Source organism: Phacochoerus africanus, chromosome 5 (genome assembly GCF_016906955.1).
Source record: "Phacochoerus africanus isolate WHEZ1 chromosome 5, ROS_Pafr_v1, whole genome shotgun sequence".
NCBI classification, from domain to species: domain Eukaryota; kingdom Metazoa; phylum Chordata; class Mammalia; order Artiodactyla; family Suidae; genus Phacochoerus; species Phacochoerus africanus.
Window position 1 is genome coordinate 11,998,838 of NC_062548.1, and position 15,118 is coordinate 12,013,955.

Below are 15,118 nucleotides of genomic sequence, written 5' to 3' on the forward strand. Positions count from 1 at the left end.
ACGAATCCGACTAGGAACCATGAGGTTGCGGGTTCGGTCCCTAGCCTTGCTCAGTGGGTTAAGGATCCGGCATTGCCGTGAGCTGTGGTGTAGGTTTCAGACTCGGCTTGGATCCCGCGTTGCTGTGGCTCTGGCGTAGGCTGGTGACTACAGCTCCGATTCGACCCTTAGCCTGGGAACCTCCATATGTCGTGAGAAGTGGCCCTTGAAAAGGCAAAAAGACAACAACAACAACAACAACAACAACAAAAAATTGGAGAAGTGAAAGGGAGATATCAGTCTAAAGGCAGAAATTAAAGTGAGACAGAAAGATATATAATTGCCACAGTTGGGGGAGGCATCCTGGAGGAGGCAGGTGAAGGTGAGTGAGACTCACAGTCAGGGTACCTGGGTTGGCTCTGGAATGAGGAGCCCGGAGGGATGGAGCGGCACTAGGGCAGGTGCGGAGAAGATCCACAGGGGTGGGGCAGGAAGTGGCAGAGCTTCTCTATGTGATGAGCAGTCACCTACGAAGGGACAGGAGTGGGTGTGGGAGTCTGAGAAAGATGGGGAAGGTTCAAAGGGACTCTCCTTGTGGGGCATTCCACAGGGGACCCACTGGGCTGGACAAAGGGGGATTGGTGATGAAGAGGGGACAAGCTGAGGCATGAGCTCCCAGCTCCTCTCACCAGCACCTCTTAGAGGGAAAGCCTGTTAGACCGAGTAGGAGGGGCCAGAGGAGAGCTGGACAGCGGGGAGTGTCTAGGGGACTCCCAGGAGTGTAGTGGAAATAGTGGGTCTGGAGGATGCAGTGCAGAACCGGGAGATCATAACCAAGAAACCGGAAAGTACGAAAGGGCTCTTGATAATACCCAGGACCCTGGTGGAGGGACAGAAGGAATTGTGGGGCACACGATGCAGCTGGAGGGGGGATAGAGAGGGCTTCATGGAGGTGGTGATGTTTCAGTTGAGTCTGAAGGAAAATCACATTTCAGTTACCATAAAAATGTGGAAGAAGTGTTGCTTCATAGTCTGTCAGCAAGCCTGTCCTGCCCCACTTCATCAGTTTTATCTCTTTCTCAGACATCTCCACCACGCCCCCTATGCTCTGGCTGGATTGGGAGAGTCCATGTTGGGCTCTTTCAGCCTCTATGACTTGAGAGACTTCTCTTTGGCTTCATTATTTTCTCCTTCAACTTCAGAACTCCTATTCATCCCTCAAAACCCAGCTCAAATGTCACCTCTTCTGGTGAGCTTTTCTAATTGCTCTGATGCCACCTGGTGTGCTTTCTTCATAGTGTGGTGAAGTGGGAAAAGCTAACTCACTACTGTTTTAGACAAGTGACAATCTCTGAATGTCTGTTTCCTGACAATGGTGCTGACCAAGCCTAGTAGTGAAGATAAGGCACATGACATCCCTGGGCATCACATGGGACTCACAAAGACATCAAGTGGTGATACCCACCATTGTGTATGGTACTAAAGTAAGCTGAGTGAGGGTGTGACTCTACTTTAATCCCTGAGCTCTTTGAAGGCAGAGACACTGCCCGGACAAGGCCCAGCCGTGCCCAGCATGGAGGCATCAGGAGCTCCGTGGACACCGCATATACAAGGAGAACTAAGATTGCTGTTTACCTGTAATGTGATTTTAAGGAGGTGACATCATCTCTGTGAAACTGTTTCCTCATCTGTAAAATAACAATAACTCATATTAGGTATTCAATTAACTAACTACAGGCAAGGGACTCAACATTTACTACCTCTAATCCTCACATTGCGTACCATCTCTCCATTTTATAGAAGGGAAAACTGAGGCTGGGGGAAGGTGAATGATTTGTCCAAGTTAGCAACAGGGCAGTAGCTCCTGGCGCCCGACCAAATTCAGAAAATTGTTGTGCAAATTCAAGGGGTAAATGTCAAACAGCCTTGTAAACTGTAAACGCCGCCGGAGGTGGGAGAGTCCGTGCCTGGGGGCGTGGTGAATGATGGCCAGGAGAAGGGGAGCGGAGAGAGGCGGCCTTAAACATCCACACCGCGGAAGGAGGATGGGTTGCCAGGCGATCCGCGGGTGCTAGAGGTACCGCGCCGCGCGGCTCTGCCAGGGTGGGAAGGGGTGCGGCCCGCCCCCTCCCCGCCCCACCCCAGCCTCCGCGCCGCGGCTCCTTTAAGGGCGGGCGGGGCGCCCTCTGGCGGTGGAGCGGCGCGCGCGGCCGGAGCCCGAGCCCGAGCCGGATCCCGGAGCCGGAGCGGAGCGGAGCGGAGCCGGGGCGGAGCGGGCCGAGCGGGCCGAGCCAGCAGCCGAGCTGGGGGCGCGGGCGGGCGGCATGTACCGGGCCCGGGCGGCGCGGGCGGGGCCGGAGCCCGGCAGCCCGGGGCGCTTTGGGATCCTCAGCACCGGGCAGCTCCGGGACCTGCTTCAGGATGAGCCCAAGCTGGACCGGATCGTGCGGCTCAGCAGGAAGGTAGCGCGGGGGGCGCGGGCGGGGGGCGCGGGGGACGGGCCGCGGCCTGCCAGACCTGCCGACCGACCGAAGGGCCCAGCCGGCCGGGCCCCAGGGCCGCCAGAGCCTGGCACGTACGAGTGGGCCCGGCGGAGCCGCCCCCGGGGGAGGGGGCGCCCGGAGCCGGCCTGGGGCGGGTGGGGCGCCAGAGACCCAGGGAGGCGCCCGTGCACCCCCCGGGATGGCCGCGAGGCGTGTCCTACAGCGGATGCTCCAGGGAGGTGTGTTCGGGGGCGGGGGGTGCTGTGTTGTGGGGGGCCCTGGCTCGCACACCCACGTTCTGTAGGGCCAGAAAGGGGAGGCGCCTTCCACAGGGAGAACTAGGGGCCTGTTTGACACCTGGGGGGACCGTTGGGAGGGCGTCTGTATTCTCGGGGTGCAAGAGGGGGCTTTGTGTCTTCCGTTGGGGAAGGGTGCTGAAAGCTGAGGCGTGTATTCCATAGGCCACCATAAGAGAAAGTTGTATATTTCACAGGAGATAGGCCCGGGCTGGTTGTCTGTTGGGGGGCAGAAAGGGAAAGTGTACAGAGGAGGGAGGCAGATAGGAGGGGCATGTGCATCCTACAGGGGACAGATGGAGGGTAGTGCGTTCTCCAGGGGCAGGGAGGGGAGGCTCGGCCCTCCCAGTAGCAGAAGGATAAAGCCTTCTCTAGGGCCAGGAAAGAAAGGGGTCTGCCTTCTGCCTTTCCTTAAAGCTGGGAGCAGTTGCTGGGGACCAGGGAGGAAAAGGGGGTGTGTATTCCTTGGGGTGTGGGGATTCCACTGAAGGGTAGAGGATGGGGGTGTGAGGGAAGAGATGGGGGTTTGAGGGGGTGCTCTGCAGGGACAGGGTGAAACGGCCCCTCTGGAGAGTAAGAGCAGGGGGTGGGGGTGTTTTCGGCACAAACACCTGAGGAGGAAGCAGACAAAGGCCTGGAACGAGAGGGAAGCTGCCCATGCATGGAAAATGGGACAGAGGAGGGAGGGGGACTCCTCGGGGACCTGAGCAGACATATTAATTGAAAAATTAAAAATTAACTAACATTTGTAGAGGCCTTCATAGTTTTCCTCGCTGAAGTCTTACAACAACCCTAGGAGGTAGATGTTTGGAGCTCACTTTGTGGAAGAGGAAACGGAGGCAGAGCGTGGTCTGGGCGCGTGCAGTCCCTCCACCTGTTGGCTCGCATTCTTGAGACGGGGGTGCCTCTGGTTTGGCCCGTGGGCACTGTTACCGGGGTGGCAGTAGGTGGCCATGGGCAGACTTCCTGAATGGGGCTCTTGGCTCTTCTCTCCCGGCAGTTCCAGGGCCTGCAGCTGGAGCGCGAGGCGTGCCTGGCCTCCAACTACGCGCTAGCCAAGGAGAACCTGGCATTGCGGCCCCGCCTGGAGATGGGCCGCGCTGCCCTGGCCATCAAGTACCAGGAGCTTCGGGAGGTGGCCGAAAGCTGTGCAGACAAGCTACAGCGACTGGGTGAGGGCTGCTGGCCTTGGGAAGTGTCTGACTCTTAAGGGTGGGACCTGGGCAGACCTATCCCTGCCAGGGCCAGTTGGAGGGGGTGCTCCTCCTAGAAAATTCCTTAGTTGGGAAAGTGAGCAGTCAGTGAGGAGAGCTGGGTTAGACAGGGCAGAGCTGGACCCCAGGAGAAGAGGGGGCCCCATATCCAAGGGCCTGGGGTGCTCTAGGTGACAAAGGCCCTGCTGCCTCTTTTGCTCAGGGACTGGGGGAGGCACACAACCGGATCCCGTGTGTGCTGTACAGGTGGGGAAACTGAGGCTCCAGAGAGCAGAGGGGAGTGTTGCCTCACAGACAGGGTCAGTGAGAGTCAGGATTGGGTCCTGGGCAGTGGGCCCTGAGGGCAGGGGCTATTCACTCTGTCCTTCTGTGGCCCTCAGAGGACAGCATGCATCGCTGGAGCCCCCATTTCGCGCTGGGCTGGCTGCAGGCTGAACTGGAAGAAGCTGAGCAGGAGGCTGAGGTGAGACGAGGGGTGGCTGCGCCTGGGGACCAGGAAATGAGTCCCATCCTATCATCATCCCCTCCCCTTAATTCTTACATTGCAGGCTGAAGCGCCTTCTCTTCCAGGAAGCCTTCCTTGAGTGCCCGGCCCCCAAAGGGCCTGCGCCTTGCTGTCCCCACCGGACACAGGGCCCACCATCCCCAGCTGTGACTTTTCCCTCGGCTTCCTGTGGATGTCTCAGGGCAGCTTAGGCTGGGTCTGCAGAGGAGTGGGGACAGAATTCCCAGTGCTGGGTCGGGACAGCAGTGCTCACTGAGTTGAAGGAGGTGGAGGAGGAGGGGCCTTGATGAGAGACATCTAAGTCTATGTCAAGTGTGACCCCATCTCTGACCCCACCTCTTCCCTGGTGACACTAAGGAAGCCAAGCCTTGAGAATAGAGGGCCTTTGTCTGCAGTCACCCAGCAGGCCAGAGGCAGATCCAAGCAGGGACTCAGGTGCCCTGCCCCCCATCTGTGAGGGGACTGGGGGTGAGAGAGAGGACCGGTCCTGTGCCTTTGGTGGTGTTCCTCCCAAACTGTCCCTTCCCTCCTGTCCCAGGAGCAGATGGAGCAGCTGCTGCTGGGGGAGCAGAGCCTGGAGGCTTTCCTGCCCGCCTTCCAGCGAGGCCGCGCCCTGGCCCACCTGAGGCGGACCCAGGCGGAGAAGCTGCAGGAGCTGCTGAGGCGCCGGGAGCGGTCTGGCCAGCCAGCCCCCACTGCTGCTGCGGATCCCCCCAAATCCCTCCCTGCTGCAGCTGTCCTGCCCACCGGGGCCTCCCGGGGGCCACCAGCAGTGCCCCGGAGCCTGCCCCCCTTGGACTCCCGCCCAGTGCCCCCACTGAAGAGCTCCCCCGGGTGCCCCCTAGGCCCAGCCCCTCTGCTGAGCCCTCGGCCCTCGCAGCCAGAGCCCCCTCACCGGTAGGATCCAGGGTATGGCCCCCCATTGGGGGGCCCAGACAAACTTGATGCGTGGCTCCTCCTCCTCCCCCACTACCTGGGTGGGGGGAGGGGCAGGCCCCTCCCCCTGGCCCTAGGCAGGCCCTGGCCCTGGAGGCTGAGCTGGGGAGGAGGGTCACCTGGAAGATGCCCAGAGAAGGCCGGGGGTGGGGTGGGCAGGGTCTTATGCCTCTGGCGCTGAGGAAACTCTGCCTCTGTTTCTCCCCGAATGGGGCCTCCTGGGTGATGGGCCAGCCCCAGTGAAAGAACTTGACTCATGGGGGCCTGGGAAAATGCTTGCCTCCTTCAAGGGGCCCTGCCTAGGGGGCCTGTTGCCTCCTGCCACTCCACTGGGCTCGCACAATGCCAAGGCTCACCAGAGTGCTTTCCATCCTGTCCTGAGCCTACCTTCCCCCCCAGTTCTGGGGTCCACCACCTAGGAGCCAGGTGGTCAGGCCCCAAATGCGGGGGCAGGGACACCATGGCCCTGGGGCTACTACCTGCCCCGCTCATGCTCCAGACCCTGGGGCAAGGTAGGCCAGGGGTTTCTGACCTGCACAGGTGAGAGTGGGCCATCCCCCGGAAAGACCATTCTGTATTTTTCTGTCCCGTCTCCTTAGAATGGAAGCTTTTTGAGGGCAGGTCCTTGTCTTTGTATGTTCTGTCCCCAGCCCCGCCTCCCAGGGGCCGTCAATAAATGTGATGATGAGGATGACGATGCTGCCCGCCTCCTCTCTGCCCCCTCCACCAGCCACTCTGCCGTTGCAGCCTCCGCATCTCAGCTCCTGTGCTCCCTCTTCTCGAGATGCCCTCCCTTCCTCTCTGCCCATCCAAAGCCCAGCTGTCCTTCAGGTCCAGCACTGCTCCTGCCTCTTCCATGAAGCCTTCTCTGATTCTCAACCCATGGGAGCCTTTCCTAACTTCTAACTTCCCAGCACTTCCGGCAGAAGCACACTCTGCTCCATCACGGTTCTCCAATTGCCTCACCTTTATGCGCCTTCTTTTCCCGGGTCGCCTATAAGCCCAATCAGGATGGTACCTGCTCCTTCTCTGGCCTGCCAAAAGACCACCTCCACTGAGCGATGGAGGGGGTTTTATAGGGCTGGAGGTATGTGTCTTCAGCTTGGGTAAACACTAGGTGGCCAGAATGGCTGATGACTGTGGGACAAGAAGATGGAAGAGCAGGAACATGTCTTGGATCAGCCTAGGTCAAATCTAATGAGGTGAAGTTTGGCAGGAAGGCTTGGAAGGTCCTGCAAATAAGAGCGGACAGTCAGAGTGCTGTAGAAGCTAATGTCATCTTGGTTGGTCCGTGTTAACAGGGATCTAACCATCTAGAAAGAGGCAAGTGCTGGGTGGCCCTACTCTTTACCGAAGTTTTAAACTCTGAGAGGGACTGCAGAACAGCACTTTTGGAGTAATAAGGATGAGAAAGAGGACTGGGACTAAGTCCCATGAGGAACAGTTGAGGGGTCCCTTTGAGACAGCTGTGTGTAATGTTTAGCCTTTGGTACTAAAGGACTGCTTCACACAGAGCCAGGGGTCAGGGTCAAGACCAATGGGTGGAAACCACAGGGAGCCACATTTGGGCTCCATATGAGGCTCTCAAGTCACAGCTGCTACTGGAGGTAGGTGGTCCCCATCCCTAAAGATGTACAAGCAGCCACTTCGTGACCGCTTGATGGGATCTTCAGAAATGCAGGCAGTAGTTAGAGGGACTGGCCTCTTGGAACTTTGACAGCCCCTGAAGTCCCGTCAATTTCATGCTGACAAGGGTGAAGCACTGACAGTGTGCACTTGTGCCTCCGACCCCTACTGGCCTCACTGCTAGCATGGAACTGCTGGAGGCAAGGGACCCCGGAGATGGCACAGGGTGCCTGCCTGAGGTGACAGAAGGCCGAACAGCTCCGAAGACCTCCTGCATTCTCAGCCCAGCCTGGGGCAAGCTGAGCCCCTCTTCCCCTGGCCTCCCATTCCTGGTTAATGCTTCTAGGGAGTTACTTGCGTGTAACCAAAAAGAAGGGCTAAGGAGGGGCATGTCTGAGCCTCTCTCCACTACTGTGATTTGGGGAGCGGCTGCTGCAAGGCAGAGGCTGATGTCCGCAGTCTGGTTCAGCCTCCCCTCCCCAGGGCAGGTAAGAAGGAGGAATCACCCAGACAAGGGTGGGACTGGGAGAGGCGGAGAGTGTTACCATGGGAACCAGAGGGAGTCCTTCAACAGGTCTTCCCCACCCTCCTCTTCCTCAGAGAGTTGACTCAGCTTTAGATTGCTCCAGCATGAAAAGGACCAGAGACCTGAGGCAGGTGAGTACAGGTACCACTGGGGCGGAGCAGGTCTAGATCTGGACCATGGGAAAGGCCCAGAGTTGGATGGTTAATAAACTTTCTTAACCCCCTGCTTGACGGTATTCAGGATATCCTGAGAAGTTCCAGGCAGTCCAGTCTTTCTCTCCTGCCTGATCACTTCTAGAACTTTATTTGCCAGGTTCTGGGGCCCCCAGAAATGTTCCTGGCTGTCACCCTTTTGACAGAGAATAAACTCTAGAGTCTACATCAAGAGGCCCATGAGGGAGTTCCCCTTGTGGCACAGTGGAAACAAATCTGACTAGTAACCATGAGGTGAGGGTTTGATCCCTGGCCTCGCTCAGTGGGTTAAGGATCCGGCGTTGCTGTGAGATGTGGTGTAGGTCGCAGACTTGGCTCGGATCCCTTGTTGCTGTGGCTGTGGCGCAGGCTGGCAGCTATCTATGGCTCCAATTCGACCCCTAGCCTGGGAATCTCCATATGCCACAGGTGCAACAAGAAAAAAAAAAAAAAAAAAAAGCCTAAGAGAAAGCTACTACCTGTAATAGGCCACCAGTGCTTTTACAAACCAAAACCAAAAGTCGCTTATGATGGAGCATGATAATGTGAGTAAAAGAATGTATATATGTATGTGTGACTGGGTCACCTTGCTGTACAGTAGAAAACTGAGGAGTTCCCGTTGTGGCGCAGTGGTTAATGAACCATGAGGTTGCGGGTTCGGTCCCTGCCCTTGCTCAGTGGGTTAACGATCCGGCATTGCCATGAGCTGTGGTGTAGGTTTCAGACTCGGCTCGGATCCCGCGTGGCTGTGGCTGTGGTGTAAGCCAGCGGCTACAGCTCTGATTAGACCCCTAGCCTGGGAACCTCCATATGCCACGGAAGCGGCCCAAAGAAATAGCAAAAAGACAAAAAAAAAAAAGAAAGAAAGAAAACTGACAGAACACTGTAAACCAGCTATGATGGAAAAAATGAAAATTATTTAAAAAATTAAAAGCAGGAGTTCCCGTCGTGGCGCAGTGGTTAACGAATCCGACTAGGAACCATGAGGTGGCGGGTTCGGTCCCTGCCCTTGCTCAGTGGGTTACCGATCCGGCGTGGCCGTGAGCTGTGGTGTAGGTTGCAGATGCGGCTCGGATCCCGCGTTGCTGTGGCTCTGGCGTAGGCCGGTGGCTGCAGCTCCGATTGGACCCCTAGCCTGGGAACCTCCATATGCCGCGGGAGCGGCCCAAGAAATAGCAAAAAGACCAAAAAAAAAAAAATTAAAAGCAGAGTGAACAATAAGTGCAACAAACAAAATAGAATCACAAAGAGCCTGAAAGAAGTAGAGATGTTTACCATGGTTTGGAAGACAAGAGAAATAAAATTACCTTGGAAAAATGGTAACTCCAAAACAAAACAAAACAAAACTCAAAAATTATCCAAATAACAAAACTCCCACCCCTTGATAAAAACAAAGCATTCCTGCCCCTAAAGATAGTCTGTTATGTGCACCTCCTTGTTTGGAAATCACTAGCTTCTGTGTATTTTCCTAGGCTTCCCCCCTTGTTTTCCAAATATGAAACATAATAACATTAAATGTACTTTGTTGTTGTTGTTGCTGCTGCTGCTGCACTGCTGCTGCTAAGCAGGCCTAAACCAGAGTGAGATCAAATCTCTACCACTGAATTGTTTGGTCACTGCAAAGCCATGGCTAAGAACTTGTCCCTGGCTTCCAAGGCTGCAGAAAATCCAGTGCTTTCCAAGAGACCAAGCTGGACTAGCTGTGGGTTTATCCCAATTTATACAGGGATTTTACACAAAAGATTGAGCGCAGGAATTGGTGTTATTTTATTAAAGTACCTCTGACTTTGGGAACTTGCCACTGCTTTAGACTTCTCAAAAGATTCTTCTTGTCCCATAATGAAAATAAGATTTACATTCTGCCTTCCTGCATTAAGTGTGAGCTCTTACAACAATCTGAGAAATGACCTCGGGATGTGCAAACTCAAACACCTGTAGGGGCAAGGAAGGTCACAGTGCAAAGCAGCTGCATCTCCACAGAGGAATACACTGTGTCTCATTTCCCTGCAAATGCATGATCCCTTTGTTTGTTTGTTTTCCCCTCTGCTGTCAGGAGTACAGCCGACGGGGGAGCAAGGACCGATCTAGAAGGCAGACTTTACAGCTTCTTCCCAGAGGTCATGCAAGTACGGAAGGGAGCTCAACGGTGGCACACCTTCTCATTTTTTGAGAGAAGTCAGAAATTAGAATTTTTTGCAAAGTCTCTCAAGCTCTGAATGTTGGCTTAAGTTATTTGTCTGTTGAATTCATGGCTGTGCCCACGAAATGCAGAAGTTCCTAGGCCAGGGATCAAATCTGAGCCACGCCAGTGACAACACCAGATCCTTAACCTACTGAGCCACCAGGGAACTCCTAAAATTATTTTATAACACTGTGCCAGCCACAACCAAAAGCTGAAGGCTGGCCAGCCGTGAACCATCAATCTCTGAATCTCAGTCAGTTCTTGCTCTTCCTGAAACAGGCCTTTTGTCCAGCGACAGTCCTGTCCCAGGACCAAGGGTGTGAATGCTGATGGGACAAAGGCAGGATGGGAGGGCCAACCCACCTCAAGACTAGCCATGGGGCCCCAGGTTTGGACAGCTTTAAGAGACAGTGGCGAGATGGATAGATCTGTTGTGACACAATGACGTCAGTGATGACCTCAATGATGGTGAAGATGAGCCGTCCGCTCTGTCTACGGGGGAATGAGCACTGAGCAACTCCAGCATTTGCAAGTTCACAAGGTCCAGACTCAGGTCTGCTCTCATCCTACCGCACCCTCGGAGGGACCCTCAGCTGCTCTGCACAAATCCCGTGGCTGCTGGGGCTCCCAGCCTGGCCTGAGAGCCAAGCCACTGAGGGCAGGCAAGGCGGGCCTTCTACAATCCTGCTCAGAGGCAGGAGGCATTGAGTGACCTCATCACAGGGCTGAGGAACTGAGGGGGCAAAGACCAGGAGACAGCCTATTCTTCTAGTGATGCTGAATTCCAGAGTGGACAGAAATAGCACTGCCACTTACCAGCTGTCCCTTTTCTTGGCCACTCTTCATGGGATCTGGTGAACTTCCAGGAGGCCCAAAGGCCCCAGACAAGACAAGGCCGTTTTCCCAAAAGTGGGTGTGGTAGCCACTCACTTGGGCTCCACCCTCGTGTCTCCGCTTCAGGCTATGGCTATAAGGGATGGAGATATATACATGTGTGTTTATATATATATATATTTTTTTTTTTGTCTTTTTTCTTTTTCTAGGACCGCTCCCGAGGCATATGGAGATTCCCAGGCTAGGGGTCGAGTTGGAGCCATAGCCACCGACCTACACCACAGCCGCAGCAACGAAGGATCCGAGCTGCGTCTGCGACCTACATCACAGCTCACAGCAACGCCGGATCCTTAACCCACTGAGCAAGGACAGGGATCAAACCCGCAACCTCATGGTTCCTAGTTGGATTCATTAACCACTGAGCCACAATGGGAACTCCTATATATATACATTCAATAGTGACTGACAGACGACTCGCTGGCCTAAGGCAGGCTGTTATTCCTCCTGGCTCATGCTGGGACCATTAGAGAGGTCAAGGTGCACCCAGTGAATGACATGCCAGAACCTTAAAAGGAAGCAAGAAATCTTATTACCTCAGCACTGGGATGTGTAAAGATCTCCTCAGCCAGCAATAAATAAGGACAGCAGCGGGAAGAGCAGTTTGGCTCAGGAGGAATAAAATCAAGTCCTGATCACACCCAAAGACAATATCACACTCACCTAGACACGGACACCTTTGATTCTCTCTCGTCTGCGTCCCCCCACTTAGGACCCGTGTGCGCTCCTCGATCAGCCTCGTACCTCGGCCACCCCCTCCCTCCCACTGAGCACAGCCTGCAGAGGGCTGGGCCCCTCTCGCCCCAGTCTCCCTTCCTAGGTCCAAACTTCTGACTTTGTGACCAAAGGAGAAAGGGCCAAAGTCGACCATGTCTCAGCCTTCCTCATCTATCAGGAACTGGGGAGCAGCCCCTAGAAGGCAGGGGCCAATGTCTATGGCCTAGTTCAGCCTTGTCTTCCCAGGGTGGGTAAGAAGCTGAGAAGGGACAATTGCGGGGGAGGGAGGGAGAAATGATATGACAGGAACCAGGTGCAGGGGGACCCTTTGAAAAACCTCCCACGTCTCCCCTTCCATGAAGAGCCCAGACCCAGGTTCAGGGAGGCCAGGGAGTGGACTCTCTCAGAGTTTACCTGGCCTGAAGAACCAGAGGCAGGCAGGATGGCACTACAAAGAGTAGACTGGACCTAGTTCTAGGCCTTATGAGAGGCTTAGAGCTGGATGGTTAATACATTTTGACTACCTTGTGTGGAGTTTCATGGAATGTTCCAGAAGTTTTACCAAGTATGGATCCCACAGACCTAAGCTTTTTAGAATTTTCTACCTCCATGTTCTGGGGCCCCAGGAGATGTTCTTGGCTGTAATCGTCACTGACAGGAAACAAACTTGAGAGGTCCATGTCAAAGAGCCCATTAGAAAGGCCTCAGTTATCACACACCATTAATGCTCTTACAAACAAAACCCAAAAAGAACCCTAACCCCATTTGATAGAAACTTTGATGAAATCTTGCCCCAAGGACACTGTTATGCCCCGACTCCTTGAGAATCACTAGCCTCACTTTCTGTAGTTTGTGTTTTGAAAAATAAGACTTTCCCCCACATTTTTTTTCTTTTTTCTTTTTAGGGCCACAAATGTAGTATATGGAGGTTCCCAGGTGAGGGGTTGAATGAATCGGAGCGGCAGCTGCCCTCCTGTGCCACAGCCTCAGCAACAAGGGATCTGAGCTGCATCTGTGACCTATGCCGCAGCAAGGCTGGATCCTTAGCCCAATGAACAAGGCAGGGATCAATCCTGCATCCTCATGGATACTAGTCAGGTTCTTAACCTGCTGGGCCAGGACAGGTACTCCCCAAATGTTCCCTCTTGTTTTCCAAATATGAAACATAATAACATTAAATGTTCCTTTTTTAAAGTACATGTGCCCTTCCCCCCAAACCAAGGCTCAACTGAGCCCAGCATGTCTGAACCACAGTCAGCTTAAATCTTTACTGAATCATAAGGTCATTGCAAAGCCATGACCAAGAGCTTGCCCCCAACCTCCAAGGCTCGAGAAAACTGAATGCCTTCCAAAAGACCAAGTCGAACTAGCTATGAGTTTATCCCAATTTATACAAGGATTTCACACAAAAGACTGAGTGCAGGGATTGGTGTTAACATAGCAAAGCACCTCCAGCTTTGTTTAGAACCCAGACATAGGCCTCAGCCTTGCGGTAGATCTCCTGCAAAAGTTTCCCATCCCACAGCTTTCCACTCCACCATGCACACACACTCGAGTCCCTACCATCTCACAGTTAATCCACACACCCCACGTGCGTGCTTCAGAGAGCTGGATCACCAAGCTCTAGCCAAGTGATGACCCAGTGCTTAGCACCAATTAGCAATAGAGGGGAAACAAAAGCCTCAACCAGCTCTGAATGAGGAAGCGAGTCTCTACCATGTACCTCCTGTAGCTCAAGAGTTCTCCCTTCTTTCCACTCCCCCAATTCCCACCGCTTCAAGTAGCCATCTTTCAAGGACTTGGTTTGTAGAGCCTGCGATAAGCACCGCAAGTGAAACATGAGGCTGGGCCACGTCCAGGAGACTCAAACTCCCATTTGTTTGTTGCTCTATTTCTGGGAAGGGATGAGCTGCACAGTTAACAGTGGGGCTGGCCGGTCAAGAGAAGACCAATGCCAGGCACACTGTCCCAAGGATAATCTGGAATCTACTAGCATCCTATTTTAATCACTGAGCCCCTTAGGACATGGATAATCACGCGTGACAGACCCCGACCAAGCAAGTGATTTGATCCTCTGCCATTATGCCCGGAGTACCTAGCCAAGGTCATACATCAGATAAGCATGGGCACAGGAAGGCTCATTCCTTATCCTTGTTGACCCTGTCTTCCCACTCCCACGCGCCACCAACAGAAGGGGGAGTAGGGTCTGGGGCTGACCACACAACAATGGCAATGGGTTCCCACGATCTTAGATCACACCCTTACCCTACATCAGGTCTCACCTGCGGCTTGGGGAACTCACAGAAAGACAAGTTTCGTACAACCCCAGAATTTTCTTTTGGCAGCCATGATTGGTCACATTGCACGTTTCAAGGTTACAGAGACGCCCCACGCTACAAACGTGGGGTAGGAGCAGGCGAGGTCTTGCTCAGAGCTTTACAAGAAAGCTAGAGCAAGTATTCCAGAAGTTGACAACATCTGGAAGCAGGCAGCCCAGGGCCTCCAGGAAACCTCTCGCTCTCGGACTTTCGGGACTCTTCATTGGAGGCCTCTTTCTTGGGCAGCAACAAGCCTCCTTATCTGGACCAGAGGGATAGGGATGTGAAGATCAGTGGTTAAACTGGACGGGTGGGGACGAAGAGGGGGGAGAGCAATTCTTCGGACCCCAGGAGAGGTAGACAATGGAGGGCAATGAGTTCAAGATGACACGCACAGCCATTTTCTTGGGGGGTTGGGGGTGCTGGCTGGGGGCTGCTCCCCTTTCCCTCCACTCTCCAATTAAAAACGAAAACTCATGATGATGAAGACTGTGAGCAGAAACAAGACAAAAGCCGAGTCTCGGATCTCATCCCAGCGTAAGCCCTTATTGGCGAGGTCCTCCTGCTGCTTGCGAAGGGCCTCCCTCCGGGCCCTAAGGCGCCGCTCGCGCTCCAGCTGCTCGCCGTAGTGCGCCCGGTAGAAGGCGTCAAAGTTGAACATGGTGTTGCTGGCGCCCGGCGAGGCCTGACCACGGCCGTGGGCCCGAGAGGCAGGCGGTGGGGTGCGGGGCGAGTCGGGGTCAGCGGTGGGCTTCTTGGAGGGCCGGACGCCGGGGCCGCGCAAGTCCTCGTCGCTGAGCAGACCTCGGTCATATTTGCGACGCAGGGTAGCACTGCTCAGCACCACGTACGCCTGAGAGATGCGCGTGAAGCGCTCGGCGGCCTTAGCACTCCCGGAGTTGCGGTCCGGGTGGTAGAGGAAGCTCTGCCGGTAGTAGGCCGCCTTGATCTGCGCCTGCGTGGCCGTGGAAGGGACGCCGAGCAGCTCATAGAGCGCCGTACGCGAGTACGGGCCGTCGCTCTGGGAATAAGTTCTAGCTTTTAGGCTCAGGCCGAGTCCCGGGTTTTGTGGAACCCCTCGAGCCTGCCACAACCTCCACAGTAGCAACCGCAACCTCCTCAGATCGCGCTGGGCTGCCATCTTGAATGAATCAGGCGGGCGGTGCAAAATAAACTGGCCAATGGGAGGCGTGCGTTTTTAGCAGCACGTCAGCCCTGTAGCCATTCGAGTAAAAGAGAAGGCGGGCAGAGGGG

The 15,118-nt window shown here is 54.8% G+C and overlaps 2 protein-coding genes across 2 annotated transcripts; one reads left to right on the forward strand and one right to left on the reverse strand.

Annotated features, from left to right (window-relative positions):
• The first annotated feature begins 2,173 nt into the window (after positions 1 to 2,173).
• Positions 2,174 to 6,107, forward strand: VPS37D (VPS37D subunit of ESCRT-I). Its single transcript, XM_047779863.1, has 4 exons — positions 2,174 to 2,441; positions 3,759 to 3,930; positions 4,353 to 4,435; positions 5,016 to 6,107. Exons 1-4 carry the CDS (start codon positions 2,304 to 2,306, stop codon positions 5,376 to 5,378), a joined length of 756 nt encoding a protein of 251 aa, XP_047635819.1. The 5' UTR covers positions 2,174 to 2,303; the 3' UTR covers positions 5,379 to 6,107.
• A 7,752-nt stretch (positions 6,108 to 13,859) lies between these two features.
• Positions 13,860 to 15,028, reverse strand: DNAJC30 (DnaJ heat shock protein family (Hsp40) member C30). Its single transcript, XM_047779865.1, has one exon. It carries the CDS (start codon positions 15,003 to 15,005, stop codon positions 14,325 to 14,327), a length of 681 nt encoding a protein of 226 aa, XP_047635821.1. The 5' UTR covers positions 15,006 to 15,028; the 3' UTR covers positions 13,860 to 14,324.
• Between the last annotated feature and the right edge of the window lie 90 nt (positions 15,029 to 15,118).

What these genes read in the sequence shown, in the direction of transcription:
- VPS37D (XM_047779863.1), top strand. Translation starts at nt 2,304, where the DNA reads ATGTACCGGGCCCGGGCGGCGCGGGCGGGGCCGGAGCCCGGCAGCCCG. An exon ending in TCGTGCGGCTCAGCAGGAAG is followed by an intron (nt 2,442 to 3,758) that starts GTAGCGCGGGGG and finishes CTCTCCCGGCAG; the next exon opens with TTCCAGGGCCTGCAGCTGGA. An exon ending in AAGCTGAGCAGGAGGCTGAG is followed by an intron (nt 4,436 to 5,015) that starts GTGAGACGAGGG and finishes CTCCTGTCCCAG; the next exon opens with GAGCAGATGGAGCAGCTGCT.
- DNAJC30 (XM_047779865.1), bottom strand. Translation starts at nt 15,005, where the DNA reads ATGGCAGCCCAGCGCGATCTGAGGAGGTTGCGGTTGCTACTGTGGAGG.